Source organism: Macrosteles quadrilineatus, unplaced genomic scaffold, assembly GCF_028750875.1.
Source record: "Macrosteles quadrilineatus isolate MER2022 unplaced genomic scaffold, UCM_ALF_1.0 Scaffold_2__2_contigs__length_208266976, whole genome shotgun sequence".
Lineage (NCBI taxonomy): Eukaryota > Metazoa > Arthropoda > Insecta > Hemiptera > Cicadellidae > Macrosteles > Macrosteles quadrilineatus.
The window spans coordinates 69,368,332-69,388,504 of NW_026542595.1; the positions used below are offsets into that span (position 1 = coordinate 69,368,332).

The window sequence follows — 20,173 nt, forward strand, 5'->3', positions numbered from 1 at the left end:
TATACGGACCACAACCTTACAAAGCACACTACGGCGGCTAGGTTAGTTAGTTGTGTGGTCTTTATTCACTCATTTACCAAACATAACCTAGCCTAACCAAACCCAAAAAGGTTGTGGCCCGGCTAATGTAAGTAGCCTATAACAATTTAGTTTAGTGCAAAAAATGTTGTTGTTAAAGTTAGTTGTCTGAGTATGCCTAAAGGGTTTTTATGCTGTTGTTAAAAATTGTTATTAGGTTCATGTAATCAAATGTATGTTTGGCGAAACTTTCACTAAGTTGCATGTGTTTAGTTTTTACATTACCTTAATCTGATAAGGATTTGATGAATAGGCACAATAAATAACAACTGAAATTATAATCAATAAAACATAATTTCAAAAAAGGCCTAGTTATTTTTTTTAGAATCCTATTTATCTTTCCCACATTTTTCTAGCTTAGCTTGATTACTAAATATTTCCTAAGCCTAACCAATGATAACTTACTTCAGAAATTGTAGAAGCTTCCTTGCTGACTTGTCTGGTTGCAGTTTCGAAGATTTCAAGAATATCAACAGCCGCTTTCATGGTCTTGAAGTCATCCGAAGTTAGTTCCACTGTGAGATTGATGTCCGCCCGTCCAGATATTAAAATTAGAGCATCTTTTTGCTCAACGAGTCTTTTGAGCATATAGTATGTCGTATTCCACCTCGTTGGCTCCTCTTGAATTAGTCTATGCTCGGGTAGCTCTAGTTGTTTCTGGATAGTTTTTAGCACCTTCGTGTTTTTGGCTGACTTTTTGAAGTTGCCAACAACTTTTCTTGCTTTTTTGATAACATTGCTTATCCTTGGATTGTCCAAACAGCCATCTTTTATTACCAACTGCAGTGTATGCGCTACACAGGAGTACGCCTGGTAATCACTACCATTCAGTGCAGCTGTAATGTCTGGTCCGTTATCACGAACAACTCCGACTACTTTCGTTTGAATCCCCCATTCATTGAAAATTCTTGTTAAGAAGTTCCTTAGGTTAACTGCCGTATGGCTTATTTCCGGGAAGGGAACACATTCCAGACATTTATGAATCATTTTTTTACTCCTGTTGCTGTAAAAATGAACTGTGAATGCCATAAAGTCACAGTTGGCAACAGACGTCTACATGTCGGTAGTGATGGCCACGTGTTTTGCCTCTAAAAGATCTGCCTTCAACTCGCCCATCACACGGTTGTACATTTTGACTATAATCTTTTTGGAAAATGTTTTCCTAGAGGGCACTTGGTACCTTGGCTCGAGATGATTTAAGAGCTTCAAAAAACCTTTATCTTCAACTATAGACATAGGCTGAAGGTCAATACATATCATTTCTGCTATTAAGCAATCAATTTTAGTAGCCCTGGGGTCATTTGATTTAAACTTCAATTTCCTTTCATATAAGGCTTCTATAGTAGGCTGACTAGTCGCTTGAAGTTTAATAGTCCTAGGGACGAGTGGAGATGTTGAAGATTGTCTCTCTCTAGGTTCAGGAGTGGATAGAGGACAGGAGGAGGTGGACTGAGGTGATATTATATTTGAAGCTGGGGAGGTTAGATCTGCTAGGCCTTCTTCAGAATCAGATATAGTTTCAATGGTTAGTGGTCCAAAATCACTATTTAACTCAACCTGCATCACATCTCCACCACTTTCTACATCAAATTGGTTGGACTCTGTAGGCCTACATTGGTTTGAAGTTACTGTGGAACTAGGCTTAGTTTTTTGATTAGGTTTGGTAAAAAAACTCCTTATTGTACTCGTGGCTGTGGCTGGAGAAGTTATGGATGATGAGGATGAGGAGGGGGAGTCAATATCAGCGGTTGATCTAGGCCTACCATTATTCCTACCAGTACCTTTACTTGGTTGATGTGGAAATGACTTATGTATTTTCTTTAAATGGTTCGTCAGGTTGGATGTAGTTTTGCTAGCCCCACCTCGCGAAAGTAACTTGTTGCAGAGATTGCATTTTGCATAGTTTGGATTAGCACTATCTATTGTGAAGTATTTCCAAACTTCAGAACTCATTTTCACATACGCACAGTCACTGATTCACCAAAACACTGATACAAGTCTAAGTTACAGTTACTCACAAAACTAAATAAAATATAATAGAAAATTCAGCTCAACTAATACAGTAAAAATGTAGAAGTTTTAAGCAAGCAGTACCGAAAACGTTAACGTAAACTAAACGCGTGAAGCAAGCTAGCTAAAGCTTTTGTTTTGTTTTACTTACTTTTCTTTCAAGATGACGATCGATAATCGATGTTTTCGAAACATCGATATTTTTATATCGATGTTCGATGTTTTTTACTTCGATGGTTGATTACCGATGTTTTTGGTACATTGACTTTTTTGTCGAACGATGTTTTTGGCCAAGTATTGAAAAATCGATGTCTTCCATGACTGAATTGTATTAGATGTAGGTTAATTAGTTGTTGCAGGACAGAGAGCAGACGGGAAAACTGAGAAAAACATCGATGTTTTCGCGACTATGCTATCGGTATATCGATAGTTGACCTATCGATGATCACCCCTACGTTGTTTGTCTCTCTCTTAAACCGTTAAACAAACCCTCTGCATCAGCCGGCTGACTTTTTTCCTTTTGCCGCCATGTTGCCAGATTGTGCACACACAGTGTTGCCAAGTCATTAGAAGATGTTCCGCTGGGGTACCTTAGCTTATAATCTCAATATCTGAATCTCAAAATAAAACCTTCGTGATACTATTCTCCAGTTATCATAATGACGATTTATTTTACTTCTGATAAATAATGTGACTATATTTTTTGTTGTTAAGTTTAAACCACCAAACGGGGAGTATGTTTTATCTAGGGTTTAAGTATCCTCTCTGTCGCTATGCTGTGCCATGTTGTATTGCAGTAAATCTTATTTAATCTATAAAAATGAAACACCGGTATCGCGGTATCGAAATTGGGCAAAAGATTTAATTTTGTTTTCTACTGAGTATACAGTTAGATCTGGAGTATGTTTTATCTATGGTTCTATCTTAGAGAATAGTTGTTTTCAATGAGTTATAATTTCATCAACTAAAAGTGGCGTATGAATGGGTACTAAAACGAAACGGCGGTAATTCAGCTAACGATATAATTATGTTTTCAATTTCTAATTTCTACTAAATATAGTTATAGGTTAGAGTGGTAGGTAATAGCCTAAAAATAGTTGTTTTCCGTGAGTTAAAATTTTACAACTAACAGTGGCATTTGAATGGACGATAAAATCAAATACTTTATTGATATGCGTGAGGGAGGGAGAGGGAGTGCTTGGACTGAGATAGAGGTTTAGATTAGATTGAAAGTTGACAGACAAGAAGTAGACGACGACGATGACGGCGGCATTAGTCCTACTAGCCTAGGTAGTCTGTTCTTCTCTCTCTCTCTCTCTCTCTCTGTAGACTGTAGAGTTGAATGGTTTCAGTTTGGTTTCGTGACGAGTGACGACTGACGACAGCTGACTGTTATTGTCTTCTCTTGAAGCTCTTGCTTGCCGTTTGCAACGTCACAATACAAACAAAAAATGTTTTCGACGTTTTCGTTTATTTTATAGTTTTGTGTTGTACTATTGAAGTACAGTAATAAATTCAAAACCACTAATATTTGTCAACAAATAATGTTTGTTTTGTAACCTACGAAGTTCTATTTCTTGTCTTATCAGTTAGCCTACATCATTGCGTGGTTTTCATTGCCGCCGACGCCATTTGGCGGATAACGATCTTTCCGATTTTGCCGTAAATTTGAATTCGAAAGTCGAATTTCGCCGATCGAATTTCGAATTCGAATTTTTTCCGAAAATTTGGTGGATTCGAGATTCGAGATTCGACTTCGACCCATCCCTAGGAAGAACACTAGGCCACCATGGCAGCACCCCCCTTGACATTGAGTTATATGTACAATAGCACACTGGGTCAGGCCAGCGTTATGGGTTATGAGTATTGAAGTGTACTTGAACAGAGACCTGAAGCGAAAGAGTTGGTTGGAATTGGTAGAATTATTTATAGTGAAGGAGGATTTTTAACTTCTGCCAGGAAATATTTCTTCTGAATTTTTGTCCTTTCATTTTACAAATAAAAAACATAAATGCTAACCCACAAGCTTCTTCCACATCCATCATGATCAATAGAAAACAATAACTGAGCAAATGTGGGGGCTGATGGTAACTTACCACAAACGGTTACTCGCCATTAAACGTGCTTCCAAAGTGATGACATTAAGGTGGCCTAGTGTGCAAAGGTAAGGGTAATGTGTATTTTATTATAGAGTGAACTTATATCTTGATGACATTAAGGTGGCCTAGTGTGCAAAGGTAAGGGTAATGTGTATTTTATTATAGAGTGAACTTATATCTTGATGACATTAAGGTGGCCTAGTGTGCAAAGGTAAGGGTAATGTGTATTTTATTATAGAGTGAACTTATATCTTGATGACATTAAGGTGGCCTAGTGTGCAAAGGTAAGGGTAATGTGTATTTTATTATAGAGTGAACTTATATCTTTTAAAGTATTAAGTTTAAAGTGGTTTGAATGAACAGTAGAACCTGAATTATTTGGGGAATCCTGGCAGCAGATCATCTGTACTAGAGTCAAAAGTTTTGATATAAATACTTTTAAACATGAAAATCAGTGATTCATTGATCAGTAGCTATTACACTGTGATCTACTCTCAGAACCGGTACTTTTGTTTGTTTCATACATCATGATATTTAATTTTTAATTTGTTTTATTTTTTATGGTATCTGAAATAGTTTATGTTATGCAATACCGGTAACAATCTAAAAATTTTCCATTGAAAAATCTTTGTTAGTGCAGTAAATCAAGCAAGAAAAAATTTCTCAACTATTATTTTGAATTACCTTTTGAAACAGCTGAGTTAACAGTTCCTGACTAGTCCATGGGACTTTAACCAAATCGTAAAGATACTTCATTGTTTAAGAAATCGCCGAAATACCCAGGGATTTTTCTTATGAAATTAGTTACAACTGTGTCATTAACCTGGCAGTTATGTTACCTCATACCTGTGTACAATAAGAGAGTATTTTCTAGCAAAGTCCTTTCCGCAGTATTCACACTGAAACTGCTTAGTGTCGGAGTGTAGGGATGTCAAGTGATATTTAAGGTCTCCCCATTGGCGGAATACTTTCTCGCAGAACTCACATTTGTATGGTTTGTCTCCACTGTGCAGCCTCATATGGACCTGGAATACAACATGGATGTCGGTTTAGTAAAGTAATCACAATAGAAATCTATGACCTCAAACTATGCCAAATACTCTACTATTTGAACACCAGGGTCTGTTTAAGTAGTTCTAACAAGGCTCTGCAGGCCACACTTAGGTTACTTAGCTTTGGGTCCACACTGGTCAAAGATTTTGGTCTATTGGTCTCAGGCCAAAATCGGGTTGCTTTGGAAAGTACTGATTTCAAAAATATTAATTGTAACAATACAATTTGTTATACAATAATGTAAGTCATCTCTCAAGTTCACGGGGAAATCGTGTACATCTTCTGAGTCCACGGAAAAATCGCGAACACTTCTGCCATCACACAGAGAAATTATGAGCATCTGCGGTCACGGTAAAACCACGAACGTCTTCTGCGGTCATGGCGAAACTGTAGATGTCATCCCCTGTGACGGCATAAAGAAAATCGTCTGATCGTCCATGGTCACGGCAAAATCGAAAAAACTTTTGAGGTCACAGCCAAATCAAAGTCATCTTCTGCGCTCATAGTGAAATTGTAAACCCCATCCTTGGTCACCACGGATAAATAATCTTTGGAACTCACAGAAAATTCATGATTATCTTCTGTTCTCAAGACAAAATTGTAAAAATCCTCTGTATTCACAGTAAAATCGAGAAAATACTTCTTGCAGTTACTAAAGTAAACAGTTAGTGTATGCAATTGTGAACACTTTAACGGTCATAGCGAAATGCCAACTTCTTCCTCAGTCACAGAAAAATTGTGAACATCTTCTGTGGTCGCAGCAAAATCGTCAACGTCTTCCTCGGTAACAGCAAAGTCAAAAATATCTCCCGTGCAAGGCAAAATTTAGAAAATTTCAGAATACCTGTAAAAGTTAAAGAACGACATTTCCAATGTATAAGGCGTAGTGGTAGTGTACCTTGAGAGCATTGGCAGCAAGGAAACCCTTGCCACATATGTCACACTGGTGAGGTCGCTGGCCACTGTGTCTCCGCACGTGGTATAGAAGAGAGTTGCGGTGGTTGAAGCTGCGGTCACAGTGAGGACATGTCAGGGTCTTGGCACGAGGTGACGTAGACTTGCTGCCTCCACTGCTGTTGCCGTCCTCTCCTGGTGGAGACACCAGACACACGTCATGCAGATCCATCCCCAGCTCACTGTACCTCCACTGTCTACAAACACAACATTCATCACAAGTGACAATTGGCTGAAGAGGAGCACTAGTATGGGAATACAGAAAATATTTTCCGCTCCTATCTTTTAAACCTCCCATTTAAAATAAATTTGCTCCGGACTCTACTTTGGCCTAATACTAACTGATCACCTCTTAAGATGTGTTCATCAGCTGAAAAAGAACTAAGTCTAAGACCCAACAACAACAGTTGGTTTTTTGTAGCCACCAAAGATTGAGCTTTACTGAACAGATATTGGGACGATTGATGTTCACATGTTTACTAGGTTAGTTAGCTCAACTCTACAACCCAGTTGAAGTTGCATAACTTGGGTAAGAGGGCTACATCTGGATTTGTAATGACTGGACTTATTTTTGCTAACAGATTGTTTAATTCAATTCAACAGAACTGACAGGGACCATTTTGCCACAGATATATGAAAAGCTGAGCAGATGTTTAACTATTTGCTTTAATTAAATGTTAAGGAACTGATACACACCACTTTGCCGCAGGTATTTTAAATTCTAAAAGATTGGTTATTAGTACCATTTGTTTCATAAATATAAATTGGTGATGAAGTAGTCCTTATCTAGTCACTAAAAAGACACATTACAATAGTCTGTGGTCTTTTCAAAATTCAAGGCAGGACAGCGATTATTTTCACTCAAAGTCATGACAAATATCAATTTTGGGCAATGATGGTATCATTATTCAAAGTACCTGATTTTATCATCCACGTGCTCCTCGTCGCCACTGCCGATGTTGACGACGTGTCGGATGCCCTCCATCATGTCCTCCGGCTCACTGAACTCCTCTATCTCGTTATCCCGAGGATGTGACACACTCATGTGACTGTCCAGAGCCTTCTGTCTACGGAACTGCTTGCCACACACTCCACACGACATTCCCCCACTTCCACTCTCATCTTTAATCCCCGCCTGTACAATCAAACCATTGGTTATATACCTTCATTATTCATTCAGAGATATGTTCCAACAACCAAATCATTTAATATTGCATTACATTTTCCCGACAGAACAATTTGGTCTGTTATCTCAAAGATATATCAAGTGTCAAATGTAAACAAAGTGATAGGCCTACATCTTTTATGAGCTTAACTACTTAACTCTGTTTACTTGATCAACCAAAGTTTTTCAATTTTCAGTTTAGTTTTTCTCTAAAAACCACTAGAAACAACAATGGCAACAACCAAAATAAACAACCAACCCACCCTAACTAAAATAGTAATTTTGTACAATTTGAACTGAATATGCAAGATAAATTAAAAGGTATTTTCCAAAGGAGTAAGTTATCTTATTTATGTTATCAAGTTAAAGCATCTAGGAAGTTTGGGCAGTCTAAGGATGATGAAGACCTCTGCTGTTTTACTGCTAATTGCTACCAATAACAAATGTGAGCGGAATCACCCTTGAAATCTAAGTGGGGGACAGACTCTTTACTGGGGGGGACAGACTGCAGTTTACCAAATTCTAAACCAGACAACAGGTTGTGCAAAGAGCACAATCATGTTTTACTGCTAATTGCTACCGATAACAAATGTCATCAACAGATTAGTACACTTCTGCCCACCTGTGGCTGGAACTCAGTTTTGATACTGAAGGAGTCTTGTATTGTCGGTGTGTGAGATGATCCACTTTGGCTATCAGTCGGGTGTCTTGAGTGAAAATGAAGCTCCTTATTACTTCCAGGCTCGTAATGGACTTTCAGGTGTTCAAAGAATTTGAGTTGTGTCGGAAACTGCTTGTTGCACAGTTCACATGCAAACACTGCAACATAAAATATATGTGAATAATAAAAAAAAAACTATGTTATAACCATTTAACACAGATTTTTATTTAATTACACCATTCTTTGTTAGCCTTCCATCTGGTCAAAAGAGTTATCAATTAGCATTATGTTTAAAATATTAGAACATAGTATCTGAAGTTTAAAGTTCCAAATGATTTCATTCACCTGCCTTCTTCTAAGACCTAAACACTGTTTTGTTGTAACCAATTTAAAAGTTGGAGATTGCTGTTTGAAATACTTGATTGTGTTAATGCACTAATGAGTGAGACTAATTGCTTCAATCCAACAAAGATTTTAGATTGACACACAGCATGTTAGATACTAACCAGGTCGTTTGGTGTTGCCAGGAGTCGAGTGAGTGGTCCTGTGAACAGAGAACGCAGCCTGGCTGTTGAATGTTTCCCCGCATTTGTTACACTTGTAGCATTTTGCATGAATGTTGCGAGCCGGAGGTGCCTAAAAAATAATATATAGCAAGGAAAACATAAAAAATCATACTTTCAGTTTTATAACCAATTAAAAATCAATTGAATTGAGTTTCAATTTATGGAATTGAACTTTTAGTTAAATTTTTAAATTGAAAATGTTGTTTTTGATTTCTCCCTCTAATACGGTTCAAAAGTTATTAAAACTTTTGTGATTTTTCCACATAAAATATAGTTTACTCTTATTGCTTGGAAAATCATGATAAGGTTTGTTGACAAATGACAAGTTAACACGTTCGCTGCAGGCCACTCACCACTGAGTGCTCTAGTTCCTTTCTGCCACGCTGAAAACTCACCCGTAAGTACCGGCATCGCCTACATTCCATTCAATTTCTGCAGTACACCTGGAGGAACAGGTATTTTTATATCTGCGTTTAGCTATGTATGGGTGCTTTACTGTGGTGTAGGTTGGTAGTAAATTTCTCCGTAAAATTCCCTTCTGGCAAGATTAGAAATCAACTTGTTGTCCCATCTTTTCCCCTTCAATTGTGAATACAATAGGACCCTCTAGTTCCAGACAGTACTGCTATCTGTGAGTGTTTCAGGCAAACCACGTTGACTCTTGTCGTAACGCAGCACATTACTCCTTGTCATTTTCTACTTGTCAGACCGAAAAATTTGAAAGCCAAACGGGTCCGCTCGACGCTGCGCCATGCCGGGGCTACGCCTGCCATTGGTGGGCTGCAGCGAACGTGTTAATGGGAGAAAGTATGTGTCAGATTGCTGATAACGTTAATGCTGAATATTTTTAGTTTACCTTGAGTTTGCGAGGAATCCGCTTTTTGTGAGGTAAGCTACGATGACTCCGTCGACTCTCTACATCGTAGTCAGAGTCAAAGTCTTCCAGCATCTTACTAGAGGAACTCATGTCTTGTGTCCTCACAGAGCCTAGTTCTGACTGAAAATTGTATAGTACTGTAATCACCATGTAGTTCAACAAGTACCAGTATCCTAGAGTCAACGGTAACTTAAAAAATTAGTGGCTAGCATTATTATGCAGGTAATTTTAACAGAAGGTAGAGTATTGCTAATTTTCAGCTTGCAAACACCTTAGGCCTAAGACGGGCAAAAATTATTAAATGAAAAAAAATAAATAAACATAACAAATGACTTCTTAGTATGTAATTTGTAAATAATTAGGATAATAGAGCCATAGTGGTGGGAATAGGCTGATAACCGTACAATAACACCAACAGTTTGTAGCCTACAAGAATTAGTGGAATTACAGTATCTGCTTTCTGAAAATCTACATCCGCCGTGTCTGAGAAAGTTATTATCGTTAAAAAAGCAGTTTTTCTTGTAGTTTTTTTTGTCCTAGGACGCTAGGCTTGAGCCTGGGATTGTTTTTCACATTACTTCAGGCTAGACCTAGGGGTTGCGGCCTTATCACTTAGACAAAAAAATCCATTGGTGATTTGGCAGGATTTGAACCTGGGACCTCAGGGACTGAAGTCGCACGCTCTAACCAATAGACCAACAGCGAGTTATTGATAGCTGAGTAACCCCTAACAGTTGGTTGTACTAACAAAACTATAGGCCTAGATGTCATCTTGCTGTATTTTACACTCATCCACCACTCAAACCCAGCTAAAAATATAATTTTGTATCACTGGCTATGAAATACTAAATGGTAAACCCATGTTTGTTGTATCATAAAATAAAATTTAAGGAGGGTCTAACTCTATCTAGGCCCAACTGTACCTCAGATATTGTAGTTACAACACTATAGTATCTACAACGTTAAGTTGATACTCTGCTTTTGCCAGGATTTAAACTGATTCAAGGTTATGGTTAACACTGTATTGAAAATTATTACCTCATTGGAAGGTTTCTCTTGAACCATAGGGACACTCTCAATGACAGTTGATATGCCAGTGTTGTGGGAACCCTCTGTTGGGCGAGATCCATACTTGTTATCCACCATCATTGACTGGCTAGACAACACCTTCTTCAGTGGAGGTAGAGGTTGTAGTTTTAACTCCTAAACAAACCATTCAGTTGATGTTTTCTAACTGATTTAGCAGAATTAAACATACAAAAGATACAAAGAGAAGACTATTAGCCTATCTGAAGTTTGGTAATACTGATTTTATAGTAATTAATATTTTATACTAAATTATATTATCACCCCCCTTCACAAGAATACAAAATATTTACCGGTAGTAGGAATGTGGACATAGCCAACATGAACATTTGTTTTATTGAGTAGGCTGCTAAGGAAATTTTAAATTTTAAAAGGGTTGTGACAGACACAACTGCTTTGTTCCCAACATAAGAACTACAATCACCATAGGCTACAATACTGTGAAGACCACAGAGAAGGAAAAGAAAATGTGATTAAAAGAAACCCTGTGTTGAGATGCAAATTTAGTCCAAACAGTTTATTATTTAACAAAAATTCATTTCCAATAATTTATTAACATGTTAAAGCAAGACAATTCTAAATGTTACCCATCCAAGCCTTAAAAAATACTGACAGATCCTGATGACAACAGCAGGGAGGGAAAGAAAGTGTATGATCGCAACCGTGAGTTCCCAATTTAACATCCTACCATCTACCACCCTTAACCCTTGATCCTCAGTTTGGTGGTCACACAATGGTCGTACCCACCCAACCAACTGAACAAGATTTAGCAATTCCTGTACCGATTTGCTTTATGATACATAGAATAGAAATTAAAAACATAACAAAATTACAAAATAATGCTGGCTAGTGGAGTGCATCATGTTTAATCTGATTAATTGCTGACAGAAGTGGCCATGGCTGAAATTTACAATTGTGACCTCAGTTAGTATCTACTACCTATATTTAAAGCTGTTGCTAAATTAATCCCAGACAGTCACAATACAACAATTTAAAAACAAAGCTAACCTAAGAGTACACTTTGCTAAAGGCTTTAATAGGCAAAGCCAGGAAATAAATTCCATATTGTTAGTCATATTTTTATTCATTCTTGACAGCAGACAGTCTCAGCAATGGTGTACCAGAGTTCTACATTTTCCATTACCTTCTTTAAAAACGCTACTTGCAAAGATACCATCTCAAAAATACCCCGCCGCAGCAAACCTGTAGACTAATTGAATTTCCATTTGCCTATCAATTGATGTAGTTGCGCAACCCCCACTATATTAGTTCAGTATGAGCTCAGCCATTGCCGGGGAACGTTAAAATCGTCACTAGCCTGTAGCTTAGAATGTGACCTTTATTTTGGTGTAGTTTGGTACTAAGATTTTCCGTAAAATCCCGTCTGACAATGCTTTTGTCTCGGTTTTGGGGATTTTCTCTCGTCAAGCCATATTAGAAAGCCACCGACTACTGATCCAGGCAGTGCTGCTACCTTTGGGTGTTTGGTAATGAGTAAAGAAAAATCCAATAACCCTAAAATATTATTGGAATCAAAAAGGATTTTTAGCAAAAATAACATTAATGGTTTTATAAAAGATTTAGAATTTGAGAACTGGACACAACTTTACCAAACCCCTATTGATAAAAAATTTAAATTTTTTTACAATATTCTAAGGTTTTACTTTGATAAGAATTTTCCTGTGACTAATGTTCGTACAAAACATGGATTTAAGAATTGGATAGATAGAGAGATCAAAGAAGAAAGGCAAAACTTATTAAATGCTTGTAAAAACAAAAGGAAAAATAAAAATATGACAGTTAAATTGAACATAAAGCAGCAAAAAAGAAGGTTAAAAAAACTCATAATTGAAAAGAAGAAACAATACTTTCACAATAAAATCACTTTATCTGAAAATGTAGCAAAAACTACTTGGAATTTAATCAATACTGAACTTGGAAGAAATTCTGCTAATTTACCATCCCAGATTATTTTAAAATATAATGGAAATTCTGTTACTGACCCTGTGGAAGTTGTCAACATAATGAATAATTATTATGCTGACTTAGTTGACAGCACAATAATTCCAAGTTTGAATAATAAAGATTCCTTTGGGGATAGCCCCAAGCAGGCCAATGCTGTTATTGCTGATAAGTCTAGATTTAAGTTTCATACTATATCTGAGGAACAGTTAGATAAAATAATTAATTCAGTAAAGAACAAGTGGTCATCTGGATATGATGACATCCCAACAAAAGTCATTAAGGCTTCAAAAAGAGCAATTCTTAAGCCTCTACTGCATGTTATAAATGCTTCTATGATATCTGGAGTATTTCCCACAGAATTAAAAGTATCAAAAATTATTCCAATATTTAAAAAGGGTGACAAGAAGGATCCTGCCAACTACAGACCTATTTCAATCCTACCATCATTATCAAAGTTTTTTGAAAAGTGTATGTTGATGCAACTAACTGATTATTTTGAAAAAAATAGCTTATTAGATTCGGAACAGCATGGTTTTAGACAAAATAAATCAACTATTACTGCAGTCATAGCTTTTGTTGAACATATTGTGGATAAATTAGACAAAGGTGACCATACTGTTTCTGCATTTCTAGATCTGACTAAAGCGTTTGACAGTGTATCCCATTCTATTTTACTAGAAAAACTAACTTCTAATGGTATAATTGGCAAAGATTTAGCTTTATTAAAATCATACCTAATAGGTCGAAGGCAATATGTGGAAACTAAACACCTCAATGGCAATAGATTATTTAAAATAAAGTCAAAAACTAGATTAATTAAATATTCCGTTCCCCAGGGATCAGTCCTGGGACCATTCCTATTCCTTGTGTATTTAGGAAAGTTACCAGAATGTCTTTCAAACCTAACATTAAATAATAAATTTTGTATTTTTGCAGATGATATTAATCTAACGATAGCTAGTAGCAATAGAAGTAATGTTTTTGATCAATTATCCCTAGCAACAAACAAAGTTAACGAAAGACTAAGTAACTTGAACCTTTTAACTAATAAAAATAAAACAACAATAATTAAATTCTCTTGTAAAAATGGTAATTCAAGGAATGACACAGAACCAACAGACTGTCTTAATACTGTTGACCTTGCTGAAAAGTCAAAGTTCCTTGGTATTTTACTGGATAGAAAACTGTCTTGGTCAGATCATGTAAATGAGGTCGGTTCAAAAGTTAGTTCAGGAGTCTTTGCTCTGAAGAGATTGTCCTCTTTTTGTGACATCAAAACATTGCAATAAATGTATTTATCAATGGTCCATACCCATATTGGGTATGGTCTTGAAGTATATGGAGCAACATCAAATTTTAACCTCAAAAAAATTTTACATCTTCAAAAAGATGCAATAAGATCAATGCTTAAATTGGATTTTGATGCACACTGTAAAAAACATTTTATTGGATTGGGTATCATGACAGTTTATAGCCTTTATATTTACAAGACTGTTCTTCATGTTAAACGTAATATTTCAACATTTACTAAAAACGTCGATAATCATAATTACAACACAAGAAACCGATATAATTTCCAAATTAATAAGCATAAAAAAGAAATATTTAAACAAAAACCATCATACATTGGAATACAATTTTTTAATCAATTACCAATAAAAATAAAAAATGAAACAGATGACAACAGATTTAAAAACGCTCTAAAATTACATTTGACACAAAATGCTCTCTATAAATTCAAAGATTTCTGGGCTAAGCAATAACAGCATTGACTTAAAATGTTTTAGGCCTATTGCTGTTTCACTGAACTATTTTTGTTTTCACTGAAGTATACTTTTGTTTTATACCTACTTGAGAGATGACTGTATTGTTTTGTTGTTTTGTTCTTGTGTATTGTATTTGTCTTTTATTTGTGTTCATATTTTATGTAACGATGAATTTGACACCATTCTTGTATATACAATATATACTAATGAATAAAGATGTTTTGAATTGAATTGAATTGAATTGGGGGAACTACGTCCAATCTTGGGGTAACGTAGTACAATCACCGCTGCTCTTTTGTTATTCGTCACATTGAAATATTTGAATGCCAATTGCGTTCGCTGTTACAGTGCCGCGCCGCCATTGGCGAGCGCCTGTTAGAATGCCCTGCCGCACTGAACATGTTAAGTCTATTTCAATTACATTAAGATTAACGAGTAGGTACCTAGGTTTGCTGCTACAGGGTGGGTAATAACGTGTACCTACATGTTTTTAGTAAAATATTATTAAAATAAATTTGTCAAGTTAGACAAAAATCTATATTTATAATGCTTTAAACAAGCAAATTACAACAGTTTAGCCTACTTATTCTTAATAAGAATACCATGGAAATTTTAAATTTAAAAACCAGCTTGGTTTATTTTAGTTGTTACAGTTTAGACATTTTAGATTCGCGATTTAATCTAATTATATGGGTTGCCGAGTGGTTTTAATGCTCGCCTTCAAATCAGAATGTTGTTCGTTTGATTTCAAGCGAGATTGTTTTTGGACTCAGATAAGTTAGATAGGTTGATACCATTATCAGTGGAATATAAATTAATGATGCTATCTAACAAAAGGTCAATGTTAGATTGAAACAAGGCCAGGGTTTGAATTCCTCTCTAGAACAAAAAAACTTTAATACTCCACAAGCGGAGTTCCAATTGCCTGATTGAGTTTTCACTAGGCCTAAATAAAATATTTCCTTAAACAGGTCAGATGTATTCCCTGTTTAAATAATACCCCCAACATGGGGATTTTCAATTTAAACCTTTTAATAATTTTTTTCTAACCGTTTCTTAGGCATATTACAATGTTTCAATATAATAAATTAAGTTATTTCTTTTTTCAATCTTTAGTCCACAAAATGGTTTGGAAAGAAATTACAAAATGTTAGGCCTACCTATGTTTTGAGGATAAATTATGGGAAATATGATTTTTTATCCCATAAAACCCCTATAAATTCCCGTTTCCATTGTCTGATCGTGAACTCATTAAAGTTTATCCAGCCCTACATATTCAAGCCAAATTTAATCAATTGGACAAAAATTATTCAAGTTATCGGATTTACATAGGGCCTAAATAAAAATCCCGGGTCTAAGTCTTACCGTGCCACCAAAGATATCAGAGTACATCAGTAGGCCTACTTCCCTATAGAGAAATTCGATGAAATTTTAATTTAGTCTATATAAAGTTTTATCAAAATATGTAGGCCTACCTGTAAAGAGATTATTATTGAAATTGGATCAGTTTTACTTTTACATGAGTTATTGTGCTAAAGGAAGGCTAGTAAATAACTTAAAATGAGGTTACTAACCTGTCGTCAATCAGTCCTATATTGTCGTTGATGACTAGTTTCGGGGCTAAAACCCCATTTTCAAATCTTCTCTCCAGTCGTCGTATGTCAAACATATCTTCTTGCACAAGCCGTCGTCATTATTTCACACATACACATATAACACATACGAAAACGTTTATAATATAATACAAAGAAATGTACATTCGCGTGTGGCCGGCCAAGGACAAAACTAGACTGCCTGTCTGGTTTTGTCCTTGGCCGGCCACACGCGAATGTACATTTCTTTGTATTATATTATAAACGTTTTCGTATGTGTTATATGTGTATGTGTGAAATAATGACGACGGCTTGTGCAAGAAGATAGGCCTATGTATGACATATGACGACTGAAGAGAAGATTTGAAAATGGGGTTTAAGCCCCGAAACTATTCATCAACGACAATATAGGACTGATTGACGACAGGTTAGTAACCTCATTTTAAGTCATTAAATCAATCCTAGAGGCAAATTATGCATAAACTAGTAAATAAGCAAGTTAGCAAGTTGCAGGCTATATACGGCAGGGTAGGTATTAAAGTTGGTAGCCTACGTATTTGTACAGATGGCGTTTTTGGCCTCTGGGAACATTAAAATAGGCTACTGAATAGCCATGAACAGGTTCGGGTCCAGGTCTTACCATAACACCTACGGTAAGTTAAGTAATAGCTTTTCTCTATTTTATAGCCTAACTTAGATGGAAAATCCGCTAAAATGTAAGTTGTAAGAAACAGGCACAGTTCATTTAATTAACAAATACCCCCGTCGCAGCAAACCTGCATACTAAGCGAATTTCCATTTACCCGGCTTGATTTCTACTAAAATATTCCCTATAAATTTTCAGATTTATTTCCTATTTAAATAACATTAATTTTAGTGAGTAGTTAGGTTTGCTGCTACGGGGAAGATGTTGAGGTGTGTTTTTTCAATTGAAATATTGATAGCTTAGTATGAAATAAGCCAAGTTACCAAATTTGATTAAAATATATCCATAAACAAGCAAACTAGAACAGTTTATTTATTCTCCATAAGAATAACATGGGAATTTTAAATTTCCAATTTTTTAAATTTTCTCCGTAGTCAATGAACATTAAAAAAAAAACTTCAATATACTAAATTATTTGTTTTTTTAAGCTCTTCAAAATAGTCTACAGAGAAATTTAGAAAATTAAAGTTTTTAGGGTCAAAAATGAGAAAAACCCATTTTTACCCCATAAAACCCCCCATAAACCCCTGATCCCATGGTCCGATTATGCTGGTTCGTTTGAATAAATGTAGGTTTACACGTTTGTACCAAATTTCATCAAAATCGGATCAATTTTGCTCGAGTTATCGCGCTAACGGACACATATATAAATATATATATATATAAATATATATATATATAAATATATATATATATAAATATATCTTATCTTACTAATATTATAAATGTGAAAGTTTGTGTGTTTGTTTGTTTGTTTGTTTGAAGTTCAATCACGCATTAACTACTGGACGGATTGGGCTGAAATTTTGCATGATGATACCTCATATTCCCGATTAACATATAGGCATATTCTTATCTCAAAAACCCTTTCGGGCTCCGCCCCAGTGGCTCTGTAGTTCCCCATGTTAACCTTATGAGTATTCATATTTAAAGGGAATTAAAGAATTTAGTCAGCTGTTTCAACTAAAAAAGTTGGTTCTATGATATGGAAAGTATTAAAAAGTTATGAGATTTACCAACAGGGTGCAGCACTATTATTTTTTTGCATTTATGAAAACAGCTTATTTGAACTAAGTAGCAACAAAAAACAGTGATTGGCAATGATAACTAACTGTCAAAGTAGGATTGTTTACTGTTAGGCCTATTTTTATGTTTTTAATTGCATGAATAATTTGTGAATAATGTTTTGCAAAGTTTTAATTATTTATTTTTCTCTATTGTTTAGGTGCAGTGGTAGAACATTATGGCTATGGTAGATGTGTAATACCTACTATAGTATAGCGTAAATTTTATTATAGTAAACAGTTTTGTTCAAATGTGTCCTACGCCATTGCAAAAGCTAAGTTAGAGTACAACACTGCAATAAACATTTTGCACTTATATGCCAACCCCGTACGAAGGACGGGTACTCAGCTAGTATATATATATATGAATTTGAACGGATGGTGTTTTTGGCCTCTGGGGACCTCAAAACAAAAAAGTAAATCGGTCCCGGGTCTAGGTCTTACCATGAGACCTACGGTAATAGCTTATTCCCTATATGGGAAATTCGCTAATATTCCCTATATGGGAAATTCGCTAAAAGCCACTGATTTTCTGACTGATAAAAAGGCAACAGAAATTTTGTGTCCTTTTTGCCATTAAGTTAATTATTAGCCTACTAATTCTGAACTAAAACACAACCCTTAATCCTAACTTGGCCTTAAACATAAGTTATCTACCTCATTGGAATAAATAAACTTATGCATTACAATTAAATTTTTCTAGTTTCAGGGCAACTTAACTTATTCTTACAGGTAGAAACCGATACTTAGGAACTAGTGCTTAAAAACCTATTGTTGGGTGCAAATTTATATCTATTTAAGTTACCCAAGTTCAAATTGTACCCTATATAAGTTAGGTCTGAGCTACCCTTACCTGAGAAGAATTTTGATACATCTTCATCATTCGTTCTTGGTTGTGTTGATCGATAATTTGTTGATGAACTGATTCATCTGGTATATAGTTAGTCACTATTGTATTAATTGGTTTATCAACAGGTACATTTGGAAGAGTAACAATAGGCCTCGGGCCTAATAAATCTGTAGTTGTAAGTACAGTTTGTTGTTGTGTTTTCGGCTGATGATGAACAAACTGGACTGCTACTAGAGCAGCGGCAAGTCGACGGTCATCCTCAGTCAATTCTTGGGTCAAAATATCTTCTGTGTCATAGTAATGGGTTGGGACGGTATGTTGAACAAATTCTGTACCAGCTAAATCTACAACCTGATGGGTTAGAAGTTCACCATTTGATGATAGAGATGGTTGTACATTAACTGGTATGTAGTGGGTTCCCATTAGGTCAGCATCATCTTCTTCTGTGTGTATACCCACTGAAGCTGGTGTTAACTTTCCAGCAAGCACAGTATGCATGGGAACTGATATCATTTGACTTGTCCGTTCAATTGTATTTGTTACCTCCATTGTTTCGCTCCTAGGATGAAAAGGAGGTGAGCACCAAAAAAAACTGAACTTAGACTTTGTTTGTAAATGTCGGTGACTTCACCTAGCCTACAGTAGATAGGCCTATGTTCCTGCTTTAGAGCCTATTTGGCATAAGTCAAGCCCTAATCAAGCTCATGTGGATTATTTTAATTTGGAAACAGGTTATAGCTTAGTACTTTGTCTTGCACCAGTCTGATATTATTTTTGACACTTTAATTTTAGGCCTTACACAACTTCGCGTGAATAAACTGTTCTAGATCATTCAGCGTTCAGTTAGGCCTAATGGCCTGGCTAAGAAACAGCCCGTGGTTTAACTTAGTAAGTTACAAAGTTACACATATCATCCTTAGTCCATTCTACCCTTGTAAGTTTATTCATAGAAAAAGTGACATTAGAGCCTGCAACGCTATGTTATCCAGTTTATTGTTTAACCAGAGCCTAGGCCTTACATCTTAAATAATTTTTGATATGTCTACCTCCATTTCTATTTCTTTTGTCAAAGGAATTAAGCATAGGCTTATTTATTTAGTTACTGGTAACTCAGGCCTATAAGTAGTTTTTGTCCAAACAAGAACTAATTTTGACATAGGCCTACGCCAGAAACAGTAATAATTAAGGTATATAATATTTTAAACCATCACAGTTTCTTCAAATTTCGCGGCATGAAAATTTGAGTTACATTCCTTCTTTTGTGAACTAGACATGGAAGCCAATTCTACCTAGCCTATAAAGTAATGGCGCTGCAAGGTCGCTCCGAGCATCTAAATTTACACATAAATATGAGATTATTGGAACTACGCACATTTAAATTAAATCACTTGTAACACTGGTACCACAAAACAAGGTTCAATGCTTTATATAATGTAATAATTAAGATAAAGACACTCCCTCATTACACTTGTGTGGAAAACAGTAAATATGACAACAGTGGACGATTCCTTTTTTCCTTCTGCTTCTGATCTCTCGAACCGGATCTACGTGTATTGTGTAAAACTTGTGAGTGAGTGTAGTAAAGCAGCTGGATCCATATGATCAGCTGGTTATCTAGTGCTGGATTGACAAAAAAAGCACAAACAACAGTCGTCTGTTTATTTTTATTATTATTACCTAG

The 20,173-nt window shown here is 35.8% G+C and overlaps 1 protein-coding gene across 1 annotated transcript in view; it reads right to left on the reverse strand.

Moving 5' to 3' along the window:
- LOC128985984 (zinc finger protein 135-like) overlaps window positions 1-20,002 on the reverse strand; it is a 31,202-nt gene extending 11,200 nt beyond the window's left edge. Inside the window, exons 1-8 of the mRNA XM_054406024.1 lie at window positions 18,496-20,002; window positions 10,502-10,666; window positions 9,443-9,583; window positions 8,527-8,656; window positions 7,982-8,178; window positions 7,112-7,329; window positions 6,139-6,391; window positions 5,034-5,212 (exon numbers count right to left, since the gene is read on the reverse strand). Of these exons, the coding sequence (XP_054261999.1) occupies window positions 5,034-5,212; window positions 6,139-6,391; window positions 7,112-7,329; window positions 7,982-8,178; window positions 8,527-8,656; window positions 9,443-9,583; window positions 10,502-10,666; window positions 18,496-19,041 (1,829 nt within the window). The 5' untranslated portion in view covers window positions 19,042-20,002. The remainder of the gene's footprint in view (window positions 1-5,033; window positions 5,213-6,138; window positions 6,392-7,111; window positions 7,330-7,981; window positions 8,179-8,526; window positions 8,657-9,442; window positions 9,584-10,501; window positions 10,667-18,495) is intronic.
- Window positions 20,003-20,173: the final 171 nt, after the last annotated feature.